This window comes from Chiloscyllium punctatum, chromosome 6 (genome assembly GCF_047496795.1).
Source record: "Chiloscyllium punctatum isolate Juve2018m chromosome 6, sChiPun1.3, whole genome shotgun sequence".
Taxonomy (NCBI): Eukaryota; Metazoa; Chordata; class Chondrichthyes; order Orectolobiformes; family Hemiscylliidae; genus Chiloscyllium; species Chiloscyllium punctatum.
Genome location: NC_092744.1, coordinates 84,934,401 through 84,960,063, shown reverse-complemented (window position 1 = coordinate 84,960,063; position 25,663 = coordinate 84,934,401). Strand labels below are relative to the sequence as shown.

The 25,663-nt window shown below is 42.9% G+C and overlaps 1 protein-coding gene across 1 annotated transcript; it reads left to right on the top strand.

The window, feature by feature from the left end:
• Positions 1–2,422: 2,422 nt before the first annotated feature.
• LOC140479176 (lactosylceramide 4-alpha-galactosyltransferase-like) lies at positions 2,423–24,191 on the top strand. Its single transcript, XM_072573181.1, has 3 exons — positions 2,423–2,460; positions 17,061–17,565; positions 23,015–24,191. The coding sequence occupies exons 2-3, from the start codon at positions 17,086–17,088 to the stop codon at positions 23,603–23,605; spliced, it is 1,071 nt and encodes a 356-aa protein (XP_072429282.1). The 5' UTR covers positions 2,423–2,460; positions 17,061–17,085; the 3' UTR covers positions 23,606–24,191.
• Positions 24,192–25,663: the final 1,472 nt, after the last annotated feature.

Here is a 25,663-nt window from a genome sequence, read left to right as displayed (position 1 = left end):
TGGCTATCCCCCTCTCAAACAGGTAAACCAATTTGGATAAGTGTTGGGGGAGGGAGTGGGAGTCTCAGGGGAAAACAGCAGCAGCAGCCAGGTCTGTGGCACCGTGACTGGCTCAGCTGTAAAACAGGGTATGGCAAAATCCAAGTGAGCCATTGTGTTAGAGGACTTTCTAGTCAAGGGCACAGACAGGTATTTCTATGGTCGTGAGTGAGAATCTATGATGGTATGTTACCTCCCTGTTGCCAGAATCAAGGATGTCTCAGAGTGGTTGCATCAAATTCTCAAAGGGGTGCATGAGCAGCCACAGGTCATTGTACAGATTGGTACCAATGACATAGGAAGGAAAAGGGATAAGGTCCTGAAGAGTGAATATGGGGGAGTTAGGCAGGAGTTTAAAAAGCAGGACTTTAGGATGGTAATCTCTGGATTACTCCTGGTGCCATGTGCTAGTGAGAGTAGGAATAGGAGGATAGGACACATGAATATGTTTCTGAGGGGTTGGTGCAGGGGACAGGGATTCAGATCTTTAGATCATTGGGATTCCTGCTGGGCCAGAGGTGTACAAGGGGATGGGTTATACCTGAACTGGATGGGGACCAAAATCCTGAGAGGAAGATTTTCCAGAGCTATTTTGGACAGTTCAAACTAAACTAGCAGAAGAGTGAGAGTTTAAGCAAAACTTATACAAGAGAGAAGGTTGAGGCTGTGTGGAAGTTAAAGACAGCAAGTTAAGTAGATGAGGCAGGCAAGAGGACAGTAAGGAATGTGGAAAGACTGACAAATACATCAATTTATTTCAATGCAAGAGGCCTGAGGTGAGATAGATGAATTCTGGGCATGGATGAGAACATGGGAGTATGACATCATAAGTACTAGAGACACATGGCTGAGGGAGGGACAGGATTGGAAGCTCAATGTTCCAGGGGACAGATGCTGGAGGAAGGCTAGAAGGGGATGAGTGAGCCTGGTGTTTTTGATCAGAGAAAATATCGCAGCAGAACTTTGAGGGGGCATTCCTATGGGATTATCTAGTGTGGCTGTATGGGTGGACGTGAAAAATAAGGAGGTATTGTACTATAACCACCCCAATAATTGAGAAGCAAACCTCTTGTGAGATCACGACATCTGTAAGAATAATAGAGTTTGAACAGTCGGTGAGGTTAGCTTGACAAACATTGACTGGCACTGCCATAGTTTAAGTGTTTTCAAGAAAATATCCTCTATGAATATGTAGGTTGCCCTGCCAGAGAAGGGGCAAAACTCAATCTCCTCTTGGGAAAGAAGGCAGGGCAAGCGACTGAGGTGTTAATGGTGGAGCACCTTAGGGCCAGTGACAACAATTCTATTTGTTTTAAAATGTTTATGGAAAAGGGAAAGGCTGGTCTGTAAGTAAAAATGTTCCAAACTGGGGAAAGGCCAATTTAGATGGTATCAGACAGGAACTTTTAAAAGTTGACTTGGGGAGACTGTTTGTAGGAAAAGGGTTGTCTGGCAAGTGGGAGGCTTTCATAATGATAATGGACAGTATGTTCCTATCAGTGTGAAGGGCAAAACTGGCAGGAATAAGGAACACTGGATGACTAAAGATACTGAGAATCTGGTCAAGAAAAAGAAGAAGGCATATATCAAGTATAGACAGCTGGGATCAAGTGAATCCCTTGAGGAGTAGGAGAAGGTACGAGTAGACTGAGAGGGAAATCAGGAGGGCAAAATGGGGACATGAGAAAACTTTGGCAAATAAGATTAAGGAAAATCCAAAGAGATTCTATAAGTTTGTTAAGGGCAACAGAGTAACTAGGGAGAGAATAGGGCCCCTTAAAGGTCAATGAGGCCACCTATGCGTGGAACTATAGGTGAGATCCCAAATGATTATTTTGCATTAGCATTTACTGTGGTGACAGACATGGACGCTAGGCGACTCTATCATAGAAGAGGAGATGCAGGAGGTCTTAAAGGTAGATAAATCCCCAGAACCTGATGATTCTGGGTGATCCAAGATGGAGGACGGGAAAAATTTCTGGCTGTAACAGCTGCTCCTTTTTTTTATGTATTTAAGGTATTGGAGGTGATTTCCTCGAAGTCCAGGAGCAGCAATTACTGTTTTATATGCTGTTGCATTGTTTTGGAACTTTGGAAAAAAAAGTCAAAAACAACAGCAGTTTTAAAAGGGAGAAGAGCAGACAAAGGAAGCACATGGTGAGAACAGTGCAGGAGAGAGAGAGAGAGAGAGAGAGAGAACCTGCACAGTTACTGCCTTTGCTGTTTTTGAATTCATGTGTCACTGGACATCGGAGTGCGTCTGGAAAAATTAACAAACAGTGAAATTCACAACTAATCTTGGAGGAACTGTTGGGCGAAGTTCACAGCACAGAATCAGATAATTGTTGTTTTAAGTCTGTCCAAGAGAAAGGCTGTATTAGTGAGTACAGTGGGTTCTTTCTTGATTATATGTTTTCAGAGGTAAGTCTCTTGATTAAACTTAACATATAAGCCATAACTATTAATTTAACCTGGGGCAGTGTTTTGTAGAGGAATAAGATGGTGTTATTTTCTGGGTCTGTAGATTGTGAAGGAGCAAAAATGGCCATTGCAGTGCTATGTACTTCTTGTCAGATGTGGGAGTTTAAAGAGAGTTTAAGGGTTACTGCGGATTATATCTGCCATAAATGCTGTTCGATGCGAATCTTATCAGATCGAGTGGATCGGTTGGAGAGACAGATAGAAGCGATGAGGAATTTGCAACAGCAACAGTATGTGATGGATGGCAGTTATAGGAAGGGGGAAAAGTCTCAGATACAGTCACATAGATGGGTTATCTCCAGGTAGGTAGCGAGTGCAGAGTCTTTTGTGGATATACCAATTTCAAACAAGTATGCTGTTTTGGAAAATGTGGGGATGATGGATTCTCAGGGGAACGTAGCACAAACAGCCAAGTTTCTGGTATTGAGACTGGCTCCAATGCAATGAGGGGTATGTCGGCTTCCAAGAGACCAATTGTGTTAGGGGATTCTGTCGCAGGTAGATAGGATATTGAAGAAGGCGTTTGGTATGCTTTCCTTTATTGGTCAGAGTATTGAGTACAGGAGTTGGGAGGTCATGTTGCAGCTGTACAGGACATTAGTGAGGCCACTGTTGGAATATTGCATGTAATTCTGGTCTCCTTCTGTCAGAAAGAATTTGTGAAACTTGAAAGGGTTAAGAAAAGATTTACAAAGATGTTGCCAGGGTTGGAGGATTTGAGCTATAGGGAGAGGCTGAACAGGCTGGGGCTGTTTTCCCTGGAGCATCGGAGGCTGAGGGGTGACCTTATAGATGTTTACAAAATTATGAGGGGCATGGATAGGACAAATAGACAAAGTCTTTTCCCTGGGGTCGGGGAGTCCAGAACTAGAGGGTATAGGTTTAGGGTGAGAGGGGAAAGATATAAAAGAGACCTAAGGGGCAAGTTTTTCACACAGAGGGTGGTACGTGTATGGAATGAGCTGCTAGAGGATGAGGTTGAGGCTGGTACAATTGCAACATTTAAGAGGCATTTGGATGGGTATATGAATAGGAAGGGTTTGGAGGGATATGGGCCAGGTGCTGGCAGGTGGGACTAGATTGAGTTGGGATATCTGGTCGGCGTGGCCAGGTTGGACTGAAGGGTCTGTTTCGATGCTGTACATCTCTATGACTCTGTGACTCTAAGTGTATCTGAGGACATTGTGTGAGGCTAAGGAAGAAATTGTGGGGTGAGATATCAAGCAGAGATATTTGTAATATCCACAGCCATGGGTGAGATGCAGGAAGACTGGAGGGTAGCTGATTTTGTGCCATTTATAAGAAAGACTGGGTGGAAAAGCTAGGGAACCAGAGACCAGTGGGCCTGATGTCAATGATGGGCAAGTTGTTGGAAGGGATTCTGAGAGACAGGACCTACATGCATTTCAAAAGGGAAGGGCTTATTTGGGATAGTCTGCATGGCTTTGTATATGGGAAATCATGTCTCACAAATTTGATTAAGTTTTTTGAAGAGGTAGCAAGAAGACAGATAGAGGTAGAGTAGTAGGCGTTGTCTCCTTGAACTTTCATAAGGCCTTCCACAGGCTTCTGCATGGTAGACTGTTCAGTAAGGTTAGATCACATTGGATCCAGAGTGAGATTGTCAATTGAATACAAAAATGGCTTTCGGTAGGAGACAGAGGGTTGTGGTAGAGGGTTGTTCTTCGAACAGGAGGCCTGTGACCAGTGGTGTGCCACAAGGATTAGTGCAGGGAGCAATGTTGCTCATCATTTATACAAATGATTTAAATGAGAATATAGGAGGTATGATCAGTAAGTTTGCAAATGACACAAAAATTGATAGTACAGTGGATAGTGAAGAAGGTTAACTAAGAGTACAGTGCAGCTTTGATCAACTGGGCCAGTGTGCCAAGGAATGACAGGTGGAGTTTAATTTCAATAAAAGCTCGGTGTTGCATTTTGGGAAGGCAGACCAGGGCAGGACTTAAACAATTAATGGTAGTGCTCTGTGGAATGTTGTTGAACAGAGAGAGATCTAGGGGTGCAGGTATATAATTCTTGGAAATTGGCATCGCAGGTAGACAGGGTGGTGACAAAGGCATTTTTAAAAATCACGCAACACCAAGTTATAGTCCAACAGGTCTATTTGGAAGCACTAGTTTTCGGAGCGCTGCTCCTTCATCAAGTAGCTGTGGAGCAGGATCATAACATACAGAAGATACAGCAAAAGATTATAGTGTCATGCAACTGAAACAATTTGTTTGTCAATATATCATTTCAGTTGCGTAACACTAATCTTTGTTAGAAATTCTGTGTCTGAGGATCCTGCTCCACAACCACCTGATGAAGGAGCAGCGCTCTGAAAGCTAGTGCTTCCAAATAAACCCATTGGACTATTACCTGGTGTGGTGTGATTTTTACCTTTGTCCATCCCAGTCCAACACCAGCATCTCCATATCAAGAAGGCATTTGGCACACTTGCCTTCATCAATCAGAACATTGTACAGGGTTGGGATGTCTTATTACAGCAGTACAAGGCATTGGTAAGGCCACATTTGGAGTTCTGTGTACAATTCTGGTCACCCTGCAATAGGAAGGATGTTATTAAACTGGAAAGGGTGCAAACAGATTGACAAAAATGTCACCGAGACTGAAAGGGTTGACTTACAAGGAGAAGTGGGATAGGCTAAGGAGGCTGAGGGATGACCTTATACAGATTTACAACATGACATGCAGAGAAAAAGCAAATAGCTATAGTCTTTGCCTGGGGTAGGGGAGTTCAAAACTCAGGGGATTTGGTTTAAGATAAGAGAGGAAAGATTGAATAGGAACCTGAGGGGCAACCTTTTCACACAGAGGGTGGGGTACATATGGAAAGAGCTACCAGAGGAAGTGGTGGAGCCAAGTAAAAATACAACATTTTAAAGACATTTGGACAGGTAGATTGGTAGGAAAGGTTCAGAGAGATTTGGGCCAAAAGCAGGCAAATGGGATTAGTTAAGTTTGGGAAACCTGGTCAGAATTGAGGAGTTGGACTGAGAGGTCTGACTTGGTGACTCTAGGACTCCAGCATGAATATATTGATGAAGAAAAAGAATGTAATATGAATTTAAAATAGCAAGTAACATAAAAAGTAGATTATACAGGTAGAAGATCCTTTATCCGAAATGCACAGGACCAGCTATTTTTCGGAATTCTGAATTTTTCGGTTTTCAAAATAGTGACAGTTTAATGGTGACATTTTTAAAAATCTTACCAGAGAAGCAGACTTCTAACGAAGAACATGCTTGGCCACGCCCCCCCCATGTCACATGTGAGTGACACACATCAAGTGGGTGTTGACTTGGGCTAACCTTGTTAACGACAAAAACTTCACAAAAAACCTTTGGATTTCGGAGTTTTTTGGTTTTTGGATGTTCGGATAAAGGATCTTCTACCTGTACCAGCTTTTGTAGTATGTTTAAAAAGGAGGAGATGAGCAGGGTTGAATGTGGTTCCATCATTCAGATGCAGGAGAGTTCAGAATAGGAAATCAAACATAGAACTGTACAGTACAGCACAGTACAGGCCCTTCAGTCCTCAGTGTTGTGCTGATCCCTTATTCACTCTATGATCAGACTAACCAACATATCCTTCATTTTACTATCTTCCATGCACCTATGTCACTTAAGTGTCCCTCAAGTATCTGATTCTGCTACCACTGCTGGCAGTGCATTCCATGCACCCACCACTCTCTGTGTAAAGAACTTACCTCTGATATTTCCCCTAAACCTTCCTCCAATCACCTTAAAGTTATGCCCCCTCATGATAGATATTTCTGTCATGGGGAAACGTCTCTGGCTATCAATGCCTCTCAGCATCTTGTACACCTCTATCAAGTCACCGTTAATTCTCCTTTACACCAATGAGAAAAGCCCTCGCTCCCTCAGCTTTGCTTCAGAAGAAACTCCAGTCCAGGCAGCACCCTGGTAATCTTCTCTGCACCTTCTCTGAAGCTTCCAAATCTTACCTATAATGAGAGGATCTGAACTGAACACAATATTCCAAGTGTGGTCTACCCAGGACTCCATAGAGCTGCAGCATAACCTCACAATTCTTGAATGCAATCTGCCTGCTAGTGAGAGTCAACACACCATACACCTTCTTACCAAACCTATCAACTTGGGTAGCAAAGTTGAGGGATCTATGGACATGGACCACAAGATCCCTCTGTTCCTCCACACTGCCAAGAAACCTGTATTCTGCATTCAAGTTTGAACTTCCAAAGTGAATCACCTGACACTTTTCCAGATTGAACTCAATCTGCCACTTCTCAGCCCAATTCTGCATCTTATCAATGTCCAGTTGCAATCTACAAAAGTGGTCCACATTATCCACTACTCCACCAATCTTCATGTCATCCGAAAACTTGCTAACCCACCCTTCTACTTCTTCATCCAAGTCATTTCTAAAAATCACAAAGAGCAGAGGTCCCAGAACCAATCCCTATGGAATACCACTGGTCATCAAGCTCCAGACTGGATATTTTCCATCTACTACTACTCCCAGTCTTCTATGAGCCAGCCAATTCTGTATCCAGACAGCCAGATGTCTCTCTACCCCATGCCTCCATACTTTCTGAATGAGCCTATCATGGAGAACCTTATCAAATGCCTTGCTAAAATCCATGTCTACCATATCCACTGCTGTACCCTCATCAATGTGTTTTGTCATATCCTCAAAGAATTCAATTAGGTTTGTGAGGTATGACCTGCCCTGAACAAAACCAATCGAACTATCTCTAATCAAACTGTGGTTTTCCAAGTAATCATAAATCCTGTCTCTCAGAATCCTCTCCAATACTTTGCCCACTACAGATGTAAGCCTGACAGGTCTGTCATCCCCAGGATTATCCCTAATCTCTTTCTTGAAGAAGGGATTAACATTTGCCACTCTCCAATCATCTGGCACTACTCCAGCAGACAGTGAGGATGCGAAGATCATTGCCAAAGACACCTCAATCTCTTCCCTAGTAATAAAGGTTAGGGCTAGGGTTAGGCTAGGGATAATATTAGGGTTAGTGTTAGAGTTCCACATGGAGTGTCATTCCCATGTATATTACTTTGTTGCTGTGCCAGCTTTTGGTTATCCATTTCTTGTTGGGTTGTTGTGGGCCTTGGAGCCTGTTGGTTGATCTGTGGACTGTGCCAATGGTGACTTCATATCTCCCTGATTGGCCACATCCAGTTGAGACCAGCTTCTCCAGTAGTGCAGATATGACAGTGTATCTCGTTGTTGAATCCCATTATTTCATCATCTTGGTGACAATGGATCCATAAAGTCCCAAAGTGCCATTTGGGCTGACTCTTAATGAGAGTGCTCAGCATTTGTACCCTGACTGACTGTCTGATGCTCAGTTCCTGCAGTGCTCACATCAAAATGAAATGTGATTTTCTGCCATTTCATCGTGGTTTTGTCACTACTTCTGAGTTCACTCATCCTTTTGCTATTGGGAGAGTTGTTTGTGCATGAATGATATCAGTCTTTGTACTGGACTATTCTCCATGCTTCAATAGTTTTGCTCCTCCATCCGAGAAATACCTTGTATGTATCTGCTGGATTTGTTCCTTTGTTGGTGAGGCCTCTTCTGCATCCAGTTCTAGTTGCCCTGTTATAGGAAGGATATTATTAAGCTGGAGAGGGCACAGGAGAGATTTATCAGGATTTTGCTGGGAACAGAGTTTTTCCATTCTGATGACAGGCTGGGTAATTCCATAAAACTTTGTCTTGCCCCAGTTTAGAACTTGAATCTGTGGACCAGTTTTGTCCCTCTCCATAACTATTTTAAAAGTAACTCAACTATGGTCACTGGTCCCAAAGTGCTCCTCCACTGCCACCTCCATCCCCTGTCCTGCATTATTTCTCAAGGGTAGGTCAAGTTCCGTGGTGTGGAAGTAATGCCAGGGGACTAGTAATTGAGAAGCACAGGGAAATGTAGGGACACAGCTCAAATCTTACCACAACACCTGGTGGAATTTACATTCAATGACTAAAGTGTGGAATTGAAAATTAATCTCCGTCTTCTTGACCATGAAATGAAAACTGATTGTTGTAAAGCTCACTGGTTCACTGGTGACATTAAGGAAGGCAGCTCTGCATGATTGCCTGGTCTGGCCTATGTGTGACTTGAGATCTACTGGAATGAATCCTGATGAAGGGCTCCTGCCCGAAACGTCGATCTTCCTGCTCCTCAGATGCTGCCTGACCTGTTGTCCTTTTCCATCACCACTCTGATCTTGACTCTGATCTCTAGCATCTGCAGTCCTCACTTTCTCTCAACTGTAATGTTGTTAATTCTTAAATGGCTGCTGGAATGATCCAACAGCCGCTCAGTTCAAGGCATTTAGCGATGGGCAAAAACTGCTGGCATTGCCAATGATGCCCACATCCCACAGGAGAACCAAAGGAGAAGAGCATTGCTTTCCCCAGGCTGGGCATGTTTACATTTCTTTCTTGTGGTGTCCTCCACAATAATTTTTATACCCTACACTCTGGCCTCAATTAGTTATTGATCGTTTTTGAAAACATTTCTTCCTTTCCTCCACGATATTGTTCTTGCTTGACTTGTACAAAGTTAAAACTCACACCCCAGGTTATAGTCCAACAGGTTTATTTGAAAGCGCTAGCTTTCAGAGCGCTGCTCCAACAACCTGACGAAGGAGCAACAGGTTTCCAAATAAACCTGTTGGCCAAAAGGATTCTGGGTAGTTCAAGATGGAGGACGGGAATCATTTCTGGCTGTAACAGCTGCTTCTTTTTTGAGGAATTTTATGTGTTGGAGATGATTTCCTCGAATTCCAGAAACAGCAATTACTGTTTTATATGCTGTTGTATTGTTTGGAACATTGGAGAAAAAAAGTCAAAACAGCAACAGTTTTAAAAGGGAGAGAAACAGACAAAGGCAGCACATGGTGAGGTCAGTGCAGGAGAGAGAGAGAGAGAGAGAGAGAGAACCCATATTGCTGACTGACAGGGCAGTGAACCTGCACAGTTGCTGTTGGATTCATGTATCGCTAGACATCGGAGTGCATCTGGGAATATTGGCAAACAGTGAAATTCAAAACTGATATTGGAGGAACCTGTTTGGGAGAGGTCACAGCACAGAAACAGATAAGTGGATATTTTAAGCTTGGCCTTACAGTAAGTCTGCAGTAGTGAGCAGATTGGGTTCGTTCTTGATTATATGTTTTATTGAGATATGTCTCTTGATTAAACTTAAAATATAAGCCATAAGTATTAATTTAACCTGGAGCAGTGTTTTGTCGAGGAATAAGACACTGCTATTTTCTGGGTCTGTAGACTGAAAGAAACAAAAATAGCCTTTAGTAGAGTGATATGCTCTTCTTGTCTGATGTGGGAGTTTAGGGAGAGGGTTATATCTGCAATAAATGCTGTTGGTTGCAAATCCTATTATATCGAATGGATCGGTTGGAGAGACAGTTCGAGGCAAAGAGGTAGTTACAAGAATAAGGAGATGTGATGGATGGCAGTTATAAGAAGGGGGAAAAGTCACAGATACAGTCACAGAGATGGGTTAACTCCAGGAAAGGTGAGAGAGGTAGACAGTTCATGCAGGGATCTTCTGTGGCTATCTCCATTTCAAACAATTATGCTGTTTTGGAAAATGTAGGGGGTGATGGATTTCCAGGTGATCGTAGCATGAACAGCTATGTTTCTGGTATTGAGACTGGTTCTAATGCAATGAGGCATACATCCTGTTTCATGAGATCGATTGTGTTAGGGGACTCTCTAGTCCGAGGCACAGACAGACGTTTGTGGCCAGCAGCGAAAAATCAGAATGGTGTGTTGCTTCCCTGGTGCCAGGATCAAGGATAACTCAGAGAGGGTGCAAAATGTTCTCAAGAGGGAGAGGGGCCAGCATGAGGTCATGGTACACATTGCAACCAGTGACACACAGGAAGAGAAAAGGTTGAGATTCTGAAGGGAGATTACAGAGTTAGGCAGAAATTGAAAAAGGAGGTCCTCGAGAGTAGTAATACCTGGATTACTCCCAGTGCTACGAGCTAGTGAGGGTAAGAATAGGAGGATGGAGCAGATGAATGCATGGCTGAGGAGCTGGTGTATGGGAGAAGGATTCACATTTTTGGATCATTGGAAGCTCTTTTGGGGTAGAAGTGATCTGTTCAAGAAGGATGGATTGCATCTAAATTGGAAGAGAAATAATATACTGGCAGGGAGATTTGCTAGAGCTGCTCGGGAGGATTTAAACTCGTGAGGCGGGGTTACTCAGGAAGGTAGTGAGGAAAGATTTCAATCTGAGACTGGTACAGTTGAGAACAAAGGCGAGTCAAACAGTCCGGGCAAGCAGGGACAAAGCAGAGAACAAGGTAGGACTAATAAATTAAACTGCATTTATTTCAAAGCAAGGGGCCTAACAGGGAAGGCAGATGAACTCAGGGCATGGTTAGGAACATGGGACTGGGATATCATAGCAATTACAGAAACATGGCTCAGGGATGGGCAGGGCTGGCAGCTTAATGTTCCAGGATACAAACACTACAGGAAGGTTAAAAAGGGAGGCAAGAGAGGAGGGGGAATGGTGTTTTTGATAAGGAATAGCATTACAGTTGTACTGAGGGAGGATATTCCCGAAATACATCGAGGGAAATTATTTGGGTGGAACTGAGAAATAAGAAAGGGACGATCACCTTATTGGGATTGTATTATAGACTCCCAAATAGTCAGAGGGAAATTGAGAAACAAACTTGTAAGATATCAGTTATCTGTAAGAATAATAAGGTGGTTATGACAGAGGATTTTAACTTTCTAAACATTGACTGGGATTGCCATAGTGTTAAGGGTTTAGATGGAGAGGAATTTGTTAAGTGCGTACAAGAAAATGTTCTGATTCAGTATGTGGATGTACCTACTGGAGAAGGTACAAAACCTAACCTACTCTTGGGAAATAAGAGTGACAGGGCAAGTGACTGAGGTGACAGTGGGGGAGAACTTTGGGACCAGCGACCATAATTGTATTAGTTTAAAATAGTGATGGAAAAGGATAGACCAGATCTAAAAGTTGAAGTTCTAAATTAGAGAAAAGCCAATTTTGACAGTATTAGGCAAGAACTTTCAAAAGCTGATTGTGGGCAGATGTTGCATGCAAAGGAAAATGGGAAGCCTTCAGAAATGAGATAATGAGAGTCCAGAGAAAGCATATTCCTGTCAGGGTGAAAGGGAAGGCTGGTAGGTATTGGGAATGCTGGATGAGGGTTTAAGAAAAATAAGGAAGCATATGTCAGGTCGAGTGAATCCTTTGAAGAGTATAAAGGCATTAGGACGATACTAAAGAGAGAAATCAGGAGGGCAATGAGACAGCTTTGGCAAATAGAGTTAAAGAGAATCCAAAGGGTTTTTACAAATATATTAAGGACAAAAGGGTAACTAGGGAGAGAATAGGGCCCCTCAAAAATCAGCAAAGTGGCCTTTGTGTGGAGCTGCAGGAGACAGGGAGGTACTAAATGAATATTTTGCATCAGTATTTACTGTGGAAAAAGGATATGGAAAATAGAGAATGTAGGGAAATAGATGGTGACATCTTGAAAAATGTCCAGATTACAGAGGAGGAAGTGCTTGTCTTGAAATGCATAAAAGTGGATAAATCCCCAGGACCTGATCAGATGTACCCTAGAACTCTGTGGGAATCTAGGCAAGTGATTGCTGGGCCTCTTGCTGAGATATTTGTATCATTGATAGTCACAGGTGAGGTGCCAGAAGACTGGTGGTTGGTTAAGGTGGTGCCACTGTTTAAGAAGGGTGATAAGGACAAGCCAGGGAACTATAGACCGGTGAGAGTGACCTCAGTGGTGGGCAAGTTGTTGGAGGGAATCCTGAGGGAGAGGATGTACATGTATTTTGAAAGGCAAGGACTGATTAGGGATAGTCAACATGGCTTTGTGAGTGGGAAATCATGTCTCACAAACATGATTACATTTTTGAAGAAGTAACAAAGAAGATTGATGAGGGCAGAGTGGTAGATGTGACTTCAGTAAGGCGTTTGACAAGGTTCCCCATGGGAGACCGGTAAGCAAGGTTAGATCTCATGGAATACAGAGAGAACTAGCCATTTGGATCCAGAATTAGCTTAAAGGTAGAAGACAGAGGGTGGTGGTGGTGGAGGGTTGTTTTTCAGACTGGAGGCCTGTGACCAGTGGTGTGCCACAAGGATCGGTGCTGGGCCGTCTACTTTTTGTCATTTATATAAATGATTTCGATGTGAGCAAAAGAGTATAGTTAGTAAATTTGCAGATAACACCACATTTGGAGGTATAGTGGACAGCAAAGAAGGTTATCTCAGGTTACAACAGGATCTTGATCAGATGGGCCAATGGGCTGAGAAGTGGCAGATGGTGTCTAATTTAGATAAATGTGAGGTGCTGCATTTTGGGAAAGCAAATCTTAACAGGACTCCTACACTTAAAGGTAAAGTCCTAGGGTGTGTTGCTGAACAAAGAGACCTTGGAGTGCAGGTTCATAGCTCCATAAAAGTGAAGTTGTAGGTTGACAGGGTAGTGAAGGAGACATTTGGTATGTTTTCCTTTATTGGTCGGAATATTGAGGACAGGAGTCATGTTGCATCTATACAGGACGTTGGTTAGGCCACTGTTGGAATATTCTGGTCTCCTTCATATTGGAAAGATATTGTGAAACTTGAAGAGTTCAGAAAAGCTTACAAGGATGTTACCAGGGTTGGAGGATTTGAGCTATAGGGAGAGGTTGAATAGGCTAAGGATGGTTTCCCTGGAGCGTCAGAGGCTGAGGTGTGACCTTATACAGGTTTATAAAATCGTGAGGGGCATGGATAGGGTAAATAGACAAAGTCATTTCCCTGAGTGGGGAATCCAGAACTAGAGGGCATTGGTTTAGAGTGAGAGGGGAAAGATATAAAAGAGACATCAGGGTAACCTTTTCATACAGAGGGTAGTACGTGTATGGAGCTAGCTGCCAGAGGAAGTGGTGGAGGCTACTTAAGTGCAACATTTAAAAGGCATTCGGATGGGTATATGAATAGGTAGGGTTTGGAGCAATATGGGCCGGGTGCTAGCAGGTGGGACTAGATTGGGTTGGGATATCTGGTCGACATGGACGAGTTTGACCGACCGGTCTGTTTCCATGTGTACAACTCTATGACTCCAACTCTATGACATCAGTTTATCTTTAGTCTGAATTTAATGTTCCTCTGAGAGCTCTTGGTTGCAGTGTTACTTGTAACTCTTACCACGGTGATGTCAACAGCAGAGTTACTCCTGTCATTGTTCGGGTTTTCTGCTTCACCTTGTGGACACTTCATAATTTTGCCACTGAGACTGAATTCTTTTGCTTATCACCTTTCATCTCGATGACAACAGTGACTGGCACATTCAAAGCAATCCTGTCTCAGCCAGTGGTGTAAAGTTGTAGACTTTATTCCTCCTTACTCCTTGCTGTTTCTTACAGCAGCCGTCTCTCTTGCAGTTCTCAGAATCCACATCATTTCAGTTGTACACATCGAACACCGTGTGAAGGGCTTATGCCCGAAACGTCGATTCTCCTGCTCCTTGGATGCTGCCTGACCTGCTGTGCATTTCCAGCACCCCACTCTTCACTGTATTTCAGGTGTAGCTTTTAATGGTGACAATGTCAAAAACAAAGTATTTACACCAGAGGTCATATGACTATGAGATGTCAATGACATTATGAATGCATTTCTCCACACAGAGGGCAAAATTGCCAAGATCTGATTTAGTGTTTCCCAGGACTTTGTGGGAGGTTCAAGAGGAAATTGCAGGGCCCCTACTGGAGGAATTTGTATCACGACAGCCGTGTGTGACATACTTGAAGATTAGAGGATGGCTAATGTTGTGCCATTATTTAAAAAAGGCTAAAGGGAAATGGCTGGGAACAAAAGACCAGTGAGTCTAACATCTTGGGGGGTAAGTTGTTAGAGGGGATTCTGAGAGACAGGATCTACAGGCATTTGAAGAGGGAGGGATTCATTTCAGATTGTCAGCATGTCTTTGTGCTTAGGAAATCATGTCTCATGAATTTGATTGAGTTTTTGAAGGTGTGACCAAGGCAGTAAAAGAGGGCATTAAACATTATCCACAAAGCTTTTGACTAGGTACCACATGGTAGGTTGTTAAGTAAGGTTAAATCTCACAGGATCCAAGGAGAGCTGACCAGTTGGATAAAAAAATTGGCTTGACAGTAGAGGACAGTGAGTGGTGGGAGAGGGTTGTTTTTCAGACTGGAGGCCTGTGACCAGCGGTGTGCCCCAGGGATTAGTGATTGGTCCAACTGTTTCTTGTCATTTATGTAAATGACTGAGATGAGAATTTAAGAGGCATGGTTAGTAAGTTTGTGGATGACACAAAGATTGGTGGTTTTGTGGGCAGTGAAGAAGGTTATCTGGGAATACAGTGAGCTCTTGACCAACTAGACCAATGAGCTGAGGAACTGCAGATGGAGTTTAATTTAGATAGTTGCGAGGTGTTGAATCTTGGCAGGGCAAACCAAGGCAGGACTTACACAGTCAATGGTAAGGCCCTGGGGAGTGTTATAGAACAAAAGATCTAGGGATACAGGTTCTAGATTCATAGCTCCATGAAAGGGGAGTCACAGATGGACAGCGCGGTGTAGAAGGCTTTTGACATGCTGGCTTCCATCCATCAGAGCACTGAGTATAGGCTATGGGACATCTTGTTGCAGCTGTACAAGATGTAGGTAAACCTCATTTGGAGTACTGTATACAGTTCCAGCTGCTCTATGGAGAAAGTGTTCTGAAGCTGTAGGTGTACTGTACCTTTAAGAGAGTTAAAAGCTGGTACAGCTACTTGACAGCACCAAGTGTTCTCAATAAGGTAACAATGTAACACTTGGTTAAAGCCAAATTATCTGGTTGCCTGAAAACGACAAAACAGATTTGAATTAGGCCAATCAGTTTAAATTATACCCTGAAAAATGCCAAACTCCAATCCAGTTTGAATTTAGTATATTGACAATCTTAAAAGCCAATGACACAATCTGATGCTCTGGGGGGTATAAGGCTAGGGAAAATTGAACAGTTGAGAGGAGAACTGCCAAGCTACCAGCATGTAAAAAGACTGCATGAGAAATAGCTCTCTTAAAGGTACCTTTATCGATCAGTAACCTGTGAAGCAGAACACCCAAGAAGAAGAAAAGACCAAAATACAGAGGAGAAGCTAAAGCTGCCTGGTTTTGAGATAAGAAGTGTTGTTTTTAAATCATAATTGGGACTTTTATCCGACTAATCTTGCAGAAGGGAAGGTAAAAGATAGGTTAGAGGAAGGAGTTGTAAATAGTTGTTAATTAATTATTCTCTGTTATACCTCAAGAAGTAAAGCTGGTAATTTTTCTTAAACTAGCTCTTGCCCTATCAAATGTTCACAAATTATTGTACAGGAGAAGTCTTTTCTGTGTTGCTAGTTTTAAATTAGATAGGAGAGTTTACTTTGTGTTGTAACAAAAGGATATCAATAAACTTGAAAGAGTGCAAAAAAGGTTTACCAGGATTGGAAGGTTTGAGAGGTTAGATACGCTGGGACTTTTTCCTTGAAGCTGAAGAGACTGAGGGGTCACCTTATAGGAGTCTGTAAAATCATGAGAGGCATAAATAAGGTAGATAGCCGTCAGCCTTTCCCTGTGGTTTGGGAGTCTAAAACAAGAAGCCATTGATTTAAGGTGAGAGAGGGTCCAGAGAGGCAACTTATCACACAGAGCTTGGTGAGTGTCTGGAACAGGCTGACAGAGGTAGTGATGGAAGTGAATCCAATTTTGTAATTTAAGAAACATTTGGACATGTACATGGATGGGATAGGTATGGAGGGACACAGAGCAAATGCAGGCAAATGGGACAAGATTAATTATGAAAACTGGACAACATGTATAAATTGGGTCGAAGGGCCTTTTCTCATGCTGTTGACCTCTGTGACACTGTGGCTCAGAGTGGGTGTGGCTCTCAGACTGACACTCCCCCTCCATTCCACCTTCCCCTACCATCCCAACCCAACCCTTTTCTACGTCCAATCTGACCACAAATGAGTGTAGACCAAGGGTCCAGCCCACAACTGAAAGCTTGATTACATTGATCTTCCCATTAAGTGTCTTCTCCTGCAACTGAGAGAATTGCAGCCCAGTTGGGAATAGGCCATGAAGTGTTCCCATGGTAGTTATTAATTTGCCAATTTGAGGGGGTCAACTGAGTGGGAAAGATGAGCTTGGGCCTGACCTCCCAGATTGTCAATGGTGGAGATTGGAGGTGATGGGTTTCTGATGCACCATAACCTTGTCGAATGGATGTTCCACCCATTAACTCTGCCTGTCCCTCCACTGATGCTACCAAACCTACTGAGTAGTCCTAGCATTTTCTATTATTATTTCAATTTCCAGTGACTAATGCTTGGCATTTGACCTCATAATTGGTGTTGGCACAGGTATAGTTGTACGATAATATAAAGGGACTGTTTTATATTCATGTTAATCATTCTTTCTTTTCATAGAAATCATCAAACAACAATCTCCAGCATGATCAGGAGTCACAAAACATTCATAATTATCCTCATTTCAGTAACTATCATTGTCACCCACACTTTGTTAAATTCCTCTTTGAATAAAGGATACTTCAACTTACCTGAGTTTAGAAAAATGTTGCAAATCTATGACGGCCAATTGAAATGGGTGATACCTGGCCAGGTCTCCCCTGCAAACACAATGATTGCGAAAGGCCCACACCCAACCACAGAGCCCGGAATTATTTTTTTACAGAGTTCCAGTGAACTAAATCCTAAACCATTGGTCATGTGCAGCATCGAATCAGCAGCAAGACTAAACCCAAATAAACCTGTTTATTTCTTCATGAAAGCATTCACTGGGAATGTATCTGCATATCGAGAACCTGAGTACAAAGGCATCCCTCTGCTTTCTTCATTCAAGAATGTGTTCATCTTGCCCTTGAATTTTAATGAATTGTTCAACAACACGCCCTTGGCTGGATGGTATGAGAAGGTAAGGAACTGTGTATGGTTAAACTTGCTTTTCGACATTAGTCTGACATGAAATAATTAACTTTACTGACAAGCTGAATCCCAGTTTCGATACGTATACAATGACAGATCGTGCTGAATTGGAAGTCCTGTGGGTTTTGGATTGAAGTTCAGTTTCGGGTCCAGACAAACCATTTGCAGAATCTGAAAGAAAATCAGAATTATTTTCTTGATCAAAATCAGAATTTATCTCAATTATTCAGTCTACACTTTATCCATTTGTGAATGGGGATATTAATTTGGAAACATCCCAGAGAATATTAATTCAATCTTTATCCAGCAAAACTTAGATTAACATTTTGCTTTGTGTTTCTAACATGTTATTTTGAGAAAATGGGGATTGTCTGTAAATACCAATCAATTTCACACCTGTACAATGTTGAAATGATTTCATGCATTTAAGCCCAGAGGGTGAGGCTTAGACTGGAGATGTCAAGAAACCATTCCCAGGAGGCTGGCAGCAGTTTTATTTGGTGACTTCACTAGTTAATCTCTGTTACAGGGCTGGAGGATAACCATGAACAAATCTTTTCTTTATCAGTTGAACACAGAGTCAAAGTCTGCAGTCAGTTTATGAGTGAGAGAGGGCTCGAGACTCAGTCAGTTCAGTGAATACAAATTGGCAAAACCAAATACCATTTGGGTGCCAGTTGTGGCTGCAAGGAACATTGTCTCTTGTACAAACAGAAGTTCTATTTAATTCTGTCTGTAGAGACTGTTTCCCATCTGGCTATACCACAATGCAGTGACTTTCCCCATGATCTTCTTTGTGGAAGTTACCTCTGCCATCTCCATTATTGATATCTTTCCCTGTAAATCCATCAGGATTATTTCGGATATCTCAGGAGGTTCCTGCTCTGCCTCCATTGAATTCCATCTCATTTGTCTGGTTTATCTCTCAGCCTCACTCTTTCTCCCTGGGAACACAATGACCATGTCCTAAGATGAGCTCTGATGCCACTTCCCCTTCCCATGTAATATGGAGCATTTCCAACAGTTCCTCAAGCTTGGCAGGTTTACACCTGGAAGATGTTCACCTGGAGATATTGCGAATGATACTTTGGATAGACGATTGACTCCAGACTCTCAGGTTCTGTAAATCTGACAAAACACTGGCTTCTTACCCCCTGCTGTAAACGTGAGGGGCTTGGAAATGCAGCCAGGAGCAATTTCACACCATTGGCCGATCCGTGCACTTTCTAGTCAATGGTAATCCCTAGGATATTGATAGTAGAGGATTCAGTGATGATAACACCACTGCACATCAAGGGATGGTGGTTAGATTGTCTCTTATTGGAGATGGTCATTGCCAAACATTTGTGTGGTGTGAATGTTGCTTTCAACAAAAGACTGAATATTGTCCAGGTCTTGCAGCTTTTGACCATGGATTTCTTCATTATCTGAGGTGTTATGAATTGTTCTGAACACGATGCAATCATTGATGAACATCCCCATTACTGACCTTATGATTTTGAGAATGCCATTGATGAAGCAGCTGAAAATGCTTGGGCCCAGGACATTACCCTGAAAAACTGCTAAAGAGTTGCCCTGGAGCTGAGACAAGTGACCTCAAACAACCATAACCATCTTCCTGTGTTCCAGGTATGACTCTGACCAGTGGGGAGGTAGGGGTGTAGTCCCTTATTCCCATTGATTCCTGTTTTGGTTGGGTTCCTTGAGGCCACACTCAGTGGAAATCCACCTTGATGTCAAGGACTGTCACTCCCACCGCACCTCTGGAAATGAGCTCTGTTGTCCATGTTTCAAAACAAGGGTGTGATGAGGTCAGGAGCTGAGTGGCCCTGGTGGAACCCAAACTGGGCGTCACCGAGCAGGTTATTGCTGAGCAGGTGCTGTTTAATAGCACTGTTGCTGACACCTGCCATCACTTTGGAGACAGTGAAGTCTGCAGATGCTGGAGATCAGAGTTGAGAATGTGTTGCTGGAAAAGTACAGCAGGTCAGGCAACATCCGAGGAGCAAGAAAATCGACGTTTTGGGCCAGAGCCCTTCATGAGGAATTTTCCTGTTCCTCAGATGCTGCCTGACCTACGGTGCTTTTCCAGCAACACACCTGACATCACTTTACTGAAGGTCGAGAATAGACTGATGGAGTAGGTTTGACCAGGTTGGATTTGTCCTGTTTTTGTTAATGATCCTACCTGGGCAATTTTCCACATTGTCAGGTAAATACCAATGTTGCAGCTGGACTGGACAGCTTGGCTAGAGGAGCAACAAACTCTGGAGCACAGGTCTTCAGTCCTATTGTGGGAATGTTGTCAGTGCCCATAACCATTACAGCATCCAGTGCCTCCTGCTGCTTCTTAATATCACGTGGAGTGAATCGGATTGGTTAAATCGTGATATCTGTGAAGCAAGGGACCACTGGAGGAGGCCAAAATGGATCATCCCCTTGGAATTTCTGGTTGAATTTAGCTGAAGATAGCTGAAGTTTGTTTCAAATGCTTCAGTATTTTCTTTTACACCGAGTTGCTAGGCTCCTCCATTATTGGGGATCGGGATATTTGTGGAACCACCTCCTCCAGTGAGTTATTTAATCATCCACCACAATTCACATGTAGATGTGGCAGTCCTGCAGAGCTTAGATATGATCCATTGCTTGAGGGATCACTTAGCTCTGTCCATCACTTGCTGCTTATGATGTTTGCCGTGCAGGTCGTTCTGTTTGGTAGATTCACCAGGTTGACCCCTCATTTTTAAGTATCCTTCGTGCTGCTCCTGCACTCTCCATTGAACCAGGGTTGGTCTCCTGGCTTGATGGTAATAGTTGAGTGGGGAATATGCTGGACCATGGGGCTGCAGATTGCAACTTAAAAGTGAGGAATGGTTTTAGACAATAGGAGGAACCTTTTTTTTATTTAAGAGTGGAGACAGAGTTTCCAAAAGAGTTGAGAATGTTGTTTCAAACTGTCCTTTTCATTGCGAGGAAAAAGAGAGTACAGCTCTCCAGGACATTACTTCATGTTTGTACCTGGATACAAGACTGTTATGGTTCAGGATCACCTGGAAAATCTCCTGGATTTTCCAAACATCACAGAATATCATGAATACAGTTTTGAATCTGTCTGGGTCCAAGAGAGGCTGAAGCTTGAGACCAAGATGTGCAGGCCTGTTGGTGAAAGCCTGTGCACTCATCAGAAAGGCCAGATTTATGGGGAGTTGAAACAAGGCTCAAACTGTCACTTAGCTTCAGCTGGAGGGTGGCACTCTGGGGCAAAAATGAAAATCTCACTGGGAAAGATAGTTCTCGTCTTTAAGGTTACCAGCCTTGGAAAAGAAATGAACAAAAATCAGCTGCTTTGGGAACTAAGAATAACTTTGGTTTGACATTGGAATATTGAAAGTCTGGATATAGGTTTGTTCACTGAGCTGGAAGATTTTGTTTCAGACGTTTCGTCACCATACTAGGTAACACCATCAGAGAGCCACCGGATGAAGCAGTGGTGGTGTAGTCCACTTTCTATTTACGTGTTTGGGGTTCCTTGGGTTGGTGTTGTCATTTCCTGTGGTGACATAATTTCCTATGGTGAAGTTAATTCCTGTTCTTTTTGGGTGGTCAATGGGATCATGATGCCAAGGGGTCTGAGTAGTCTGGCAGTCATTTCCAAGATGTCATTGATGTAGGGGAGAGTGGCTAGGGTTTCTGGACGTGTTTTGTCTGCTTGTTTGCATTAGAACATTATTTCAATGAGCCGCTAGACACTGCAGCACAGAGGGACTACATACAGCAGAGGAAAATCACCTCTACATTGTATTCAAAAAGAACGGGTACCTTATGAACATAGTCCACCAATTTCTCAGCAACAAACCCCAAAAAGCAGGCAAAACACATTCAGAAACCCTAACCACTCTCCTCTACATCAAAGACATCTTGGAAATGACTGCCAGACTACTCAGACCCCTTGGCATCACGGTAGCCCACAAACCCACCAACACACTAAAACAGCAGCAAATGAACTTGAAAGACCCTATACAGACAACAAGCAAAGCTAATGTCATCTACAAAATACCTTGCAAGAACTGTAACAAACACTACATTTGACAAACAGGCTAAAGTCTAGCCACCAGGATACACGACCACATGACCGTCAACTAACCACAAAAAGACATGACCCACTCTCACTAGTATCTTTGCACATAGATGAGAAAGGACACCACTTTGAGTGGGACAACACATCCCCTCCTAGGGCAAGACAAACATAGACACGTATGAGAATTCCGAGAAGCATGGCATTCCAACCAGAACTCTTATTAACAAACACATTGAATTGGATCCTATTTACCGTCCCTCTGAGAAAAAGAACAGGAAATGACATCACCTTTGGAAATGATGTCATCACAGGAAATGACATAACCAAACCAAGGAAGCCCAAACACATAAATCGAAAGCGGGCTACACCACCAGTGCTTCATTCGAAGACTCACTGACGATGTTACCTAGTATGGTGAAGAAATGTCTGAAAACGAACCTTCCAGCTCAGCGAGCAAAACCTACATCCAGAACCTCAACCTGAGCTACAAATCTCCCCAAAACTCGCTAATATTGAAAATCTACACACAAAGGACAATGGGTAGTTTTATTTTCCGTTGTGTCAAGAAAATGAAGAGATACTATTCAATTCTGTGTTTTTATAGTATAATTTGTCATCAAAGATTTGTTCAATGAATAATACTTCCAATTATTTGTTACTGTAAGTGTCTTACAATATGAAAGCTTGATCCTTTCAGTTTTAGCTTGAAGTTTGAATATTGTTTTCCAAGCATTGGTCTCCATGGGAAACTCCAAACTTTATAGTTACAAAACTATCAGGTTGTAGCTGAACATCTCTGTTGTCTCTTGTGACTTACGATATATCCCCAAGGCAGACAGGTGCACGAAAGCAGGCTGAATGATTGAGCATGTAATATACAACTCATCCAGTGACTCAGTCTTGTGATCACTCACCTTTCAATTTCAAACAGATCTACATTTCTTTTGCACATCAATATTTCAACTTGAGCCACTGAACAGTGTAAGGAATGTGTTCAGAAATACTCTCTCGATTTGAAGACACGAAGGGTTGTTTTTGAGTATGTTTCAATGCTTCATTTGACATATGCTGTGGTGTGGTTCCCAGGACACTGGCTCTTGTGGTTGAAGTTGGAGACTGTGCTGGGGGCAATGGGGAAATTGGCTGCAGCTTTTGTCCATTGAAAGACCGTGCTGGTTTACGACTGAACCAGCCCAGGTTCTCCTCTCCTCAAGGCCCACCTTGCAGCCCATTACAAAGTGCTCTCAGGAATTAGTGCTCAACCAATGAGTATTGTGTGGAGGGAGCGGACTGCATTTGGAGAGAAGGATCATTTAAAATATCAAAAGATATAAGTGATAAACCTTTTATTCTGTTACAGGTGGATCCCAGCAAGGAAGAATATTGGATTCATGTGCTCTCTGACGGCTGTCGGCTAGCCTTGCTGTGGAAGTATGGAGGCATCTACCTGGACACGGATACCATTTCACTCAAACCCTTGAAGTTCCAAAACTTCATTGTTGCACAGTCAGCAAACTATGCAAGTAACGGAATTTTAGGATTTAACCGTTCTCATCCCTTTTTGGAGAACTGCCTGACTGATTTTGTTGAGAAATATAATGGAGCAGTTTGGGGCCAACAGGGTCCTACACTGATAACCAGAAACTTGAAGAAGTGGTGTGGGACTGATAATCTCGATCAATTTCTTAACAAAGAATGCAAAGGGATTGAGTACGTGCCCAACTACTTGTTCTTCCCAATCCCACACACAGATTGGAAACAGTATTTTGAAAAATACAGATGGAACAATAGTAATGATGCTGTCGAAAAGGAATTCTCAAAGTCAAATGCAGTCCATGTCTGGAATTTTCTGAGTGGTCGTCAGAAATATGATATTAAAGGAAGCCAATCATTAATAGAATATTTCTACCAGAAATATTGTCCAAGCACATATGGAACTCTGTCAAATTAATATTTATTTGAGTGATGATGTGTAAAATTTCTATTGAAAATTAATAATGGCAAAATAATTGTTAATCAAACTGATCATCAGCTAGTACCAATTGGTCCCAGTTGGCCCACCTCATTGTACCTTTCCCTGTATCTTTCTGCTCTCTGTGAGGCAGCTGGGTCACAGTGAGGACTGGGTTTCCATGCAACTAGCTGTCCTATAGGAAAGTGGGAGAGATGTCGGGGGGATATTGGGAACTGGGATTACTGTATTCGGTTCAGGGATAATTAATCATTCATCCTCCATATTTTAAGATCCTAGGGATATTTCTGGAATCCTTTTTCTTTCTCTCAATCATTGTGTTCCCCATCACCCTGTCTCTGGTTAGTGAGGGTTTTAATGTCAGTGATGCTACCTATATGCGCAATAATTTTATAGCTGACACTGAAAACGGGAATCTGAAAGTCACTTTGATCTGACATATTCTTTGTAAGATATTTTTTGTTAGTATATTTTAATCATGTATATCTTGATGGGTTTATTTTTGTTGAAATCATTCACAGTTTATTTCTGTTTCCTGATGGATCATAAAACTGATGTAAAAGTTTGATTCCTCCCTGTGTACTTTGATTAATCTGTTAGAACAAGATAGATCTATTTTTAAATCGCTGCAGGGTTTCAATATTCTAGATGGTGTGTGTATGTACATAAAAATCTCTGCTGATGATTTTGACACAGTAACCTGGTTTGGAAAGGGTTGAATTTGTTGCTGATTTTATTCGTCTCTGTACTGGATTAAGTCAGGGGGTTCGAGCTGAGAGTTAACATTTCCCGCATGTTTTTCTTAAAGGGCTGTTCTCTGACGCGCGATCACTGGGTGTTTCCCAGAGACCTTATGTTCCTGTCTGTCCCCCTCACTCCCAAACCACCACCAATCACACAATCTGGAAGATTTGGACTGAACACAGGACGATCCTGCAGAATTCTTGGGGGCCAGGGTCTGACCAATGTTCCCTTGACTCTGCTCCATTACCCACTGAACTGGAATTAAGGTGAAAAAATGGCCAAAATAAGACTTTGGCATTTATGGAGAGATTCACACAGAGTAAAAACTGCACAATTAGATTACTTACAGTGTGGAAACAGGCCCTTCGGCCCAACAAGTCCACACCGCCCCACCGAAGCGTAACCCACCCATACCCCTACATCTACATCTACCCCTTACCTAACACTACGGGCAATTTAGCATGGCCAATTCACCTGACCTGCACATCTTTGGACTGTGGGAGGAAACCGGAGCACCCGGAGCAAACCCACGCAGACACGGGGAGAACGTGCAAACTCCACACAGTCAGTCACCTGAGGCGGGAATTGAACCCAGGTCTCTGGCGCTGTGAGGCAGCAGTGCTAACCACTGTGCCACCGTGCTGCCCACAATGTTCTTCACTGGAGCAAAACCAAACAAACCTTGACACCAAACCCCATAAGGAGATATTAAGACTAGTCTAGAAAGAAATAGATTTACACAAGTGTCTTCAAGGACCAGAGCCAGTAAGAGTGACAGTGAGGAATACTGCAGGAATTCCAGAGCAGCTAAAGGCTTGGTCTCCAATGGCAGGGCAGTTCCAATCAGAAATGTGGAGGAGTTCAGAGTGGATAAGCACGGATTCCCCGGAAGGTTTAGGTGCAGCAGGAGGTTGTAGTGGTACAGAGAGCAAAGCCACAGGGGAATGAAAACAGAAGAAATTTATTTTTAGGGGGTGCTGGACCAGGAGACAGTGTAGGTCATTGAGCATGAGATTAGTGGGGGTGACAGTGACCTGACTGGGCCCTGGACCCCACTGTATCCGTGTCTTGTAATGATGTCCTGCAAGGAGGGGGTAAGCAATCAAACACACTGTCTGTCCCATATCCATGGATACATCAGCCTGGAGGAGTGGGAAGGGGATTACCATAGGGGACATTTCAACACTCTCAACTTTGGAGGGACATATTGTCTGAGAATCAGGTACATGAGTCAGGGTATGGGAATGGGTCTGGGTGGGTTACTCTACGGAGGGTCTGAGTATCAGCCAGGAA

What these genes read in the sequence shown, in the direction of transcription:
- LOC140479176 (XM_072573181.1), top strand. Translation starts at nt 17,086, where the DNA reads ATGATCAGGAGTCACAAAACATTCATAATTATCCTCATTTCAGTAACT. An exon ending in TGGCTGGATGGTATGAGAAG is followed by an intron (nt 17,566 to 23,014) that starts GTAAGGAACTGT and finishes ATTCTGTTACAG; the next exon opens with GTGGATCCCAGCAAGGAAGA.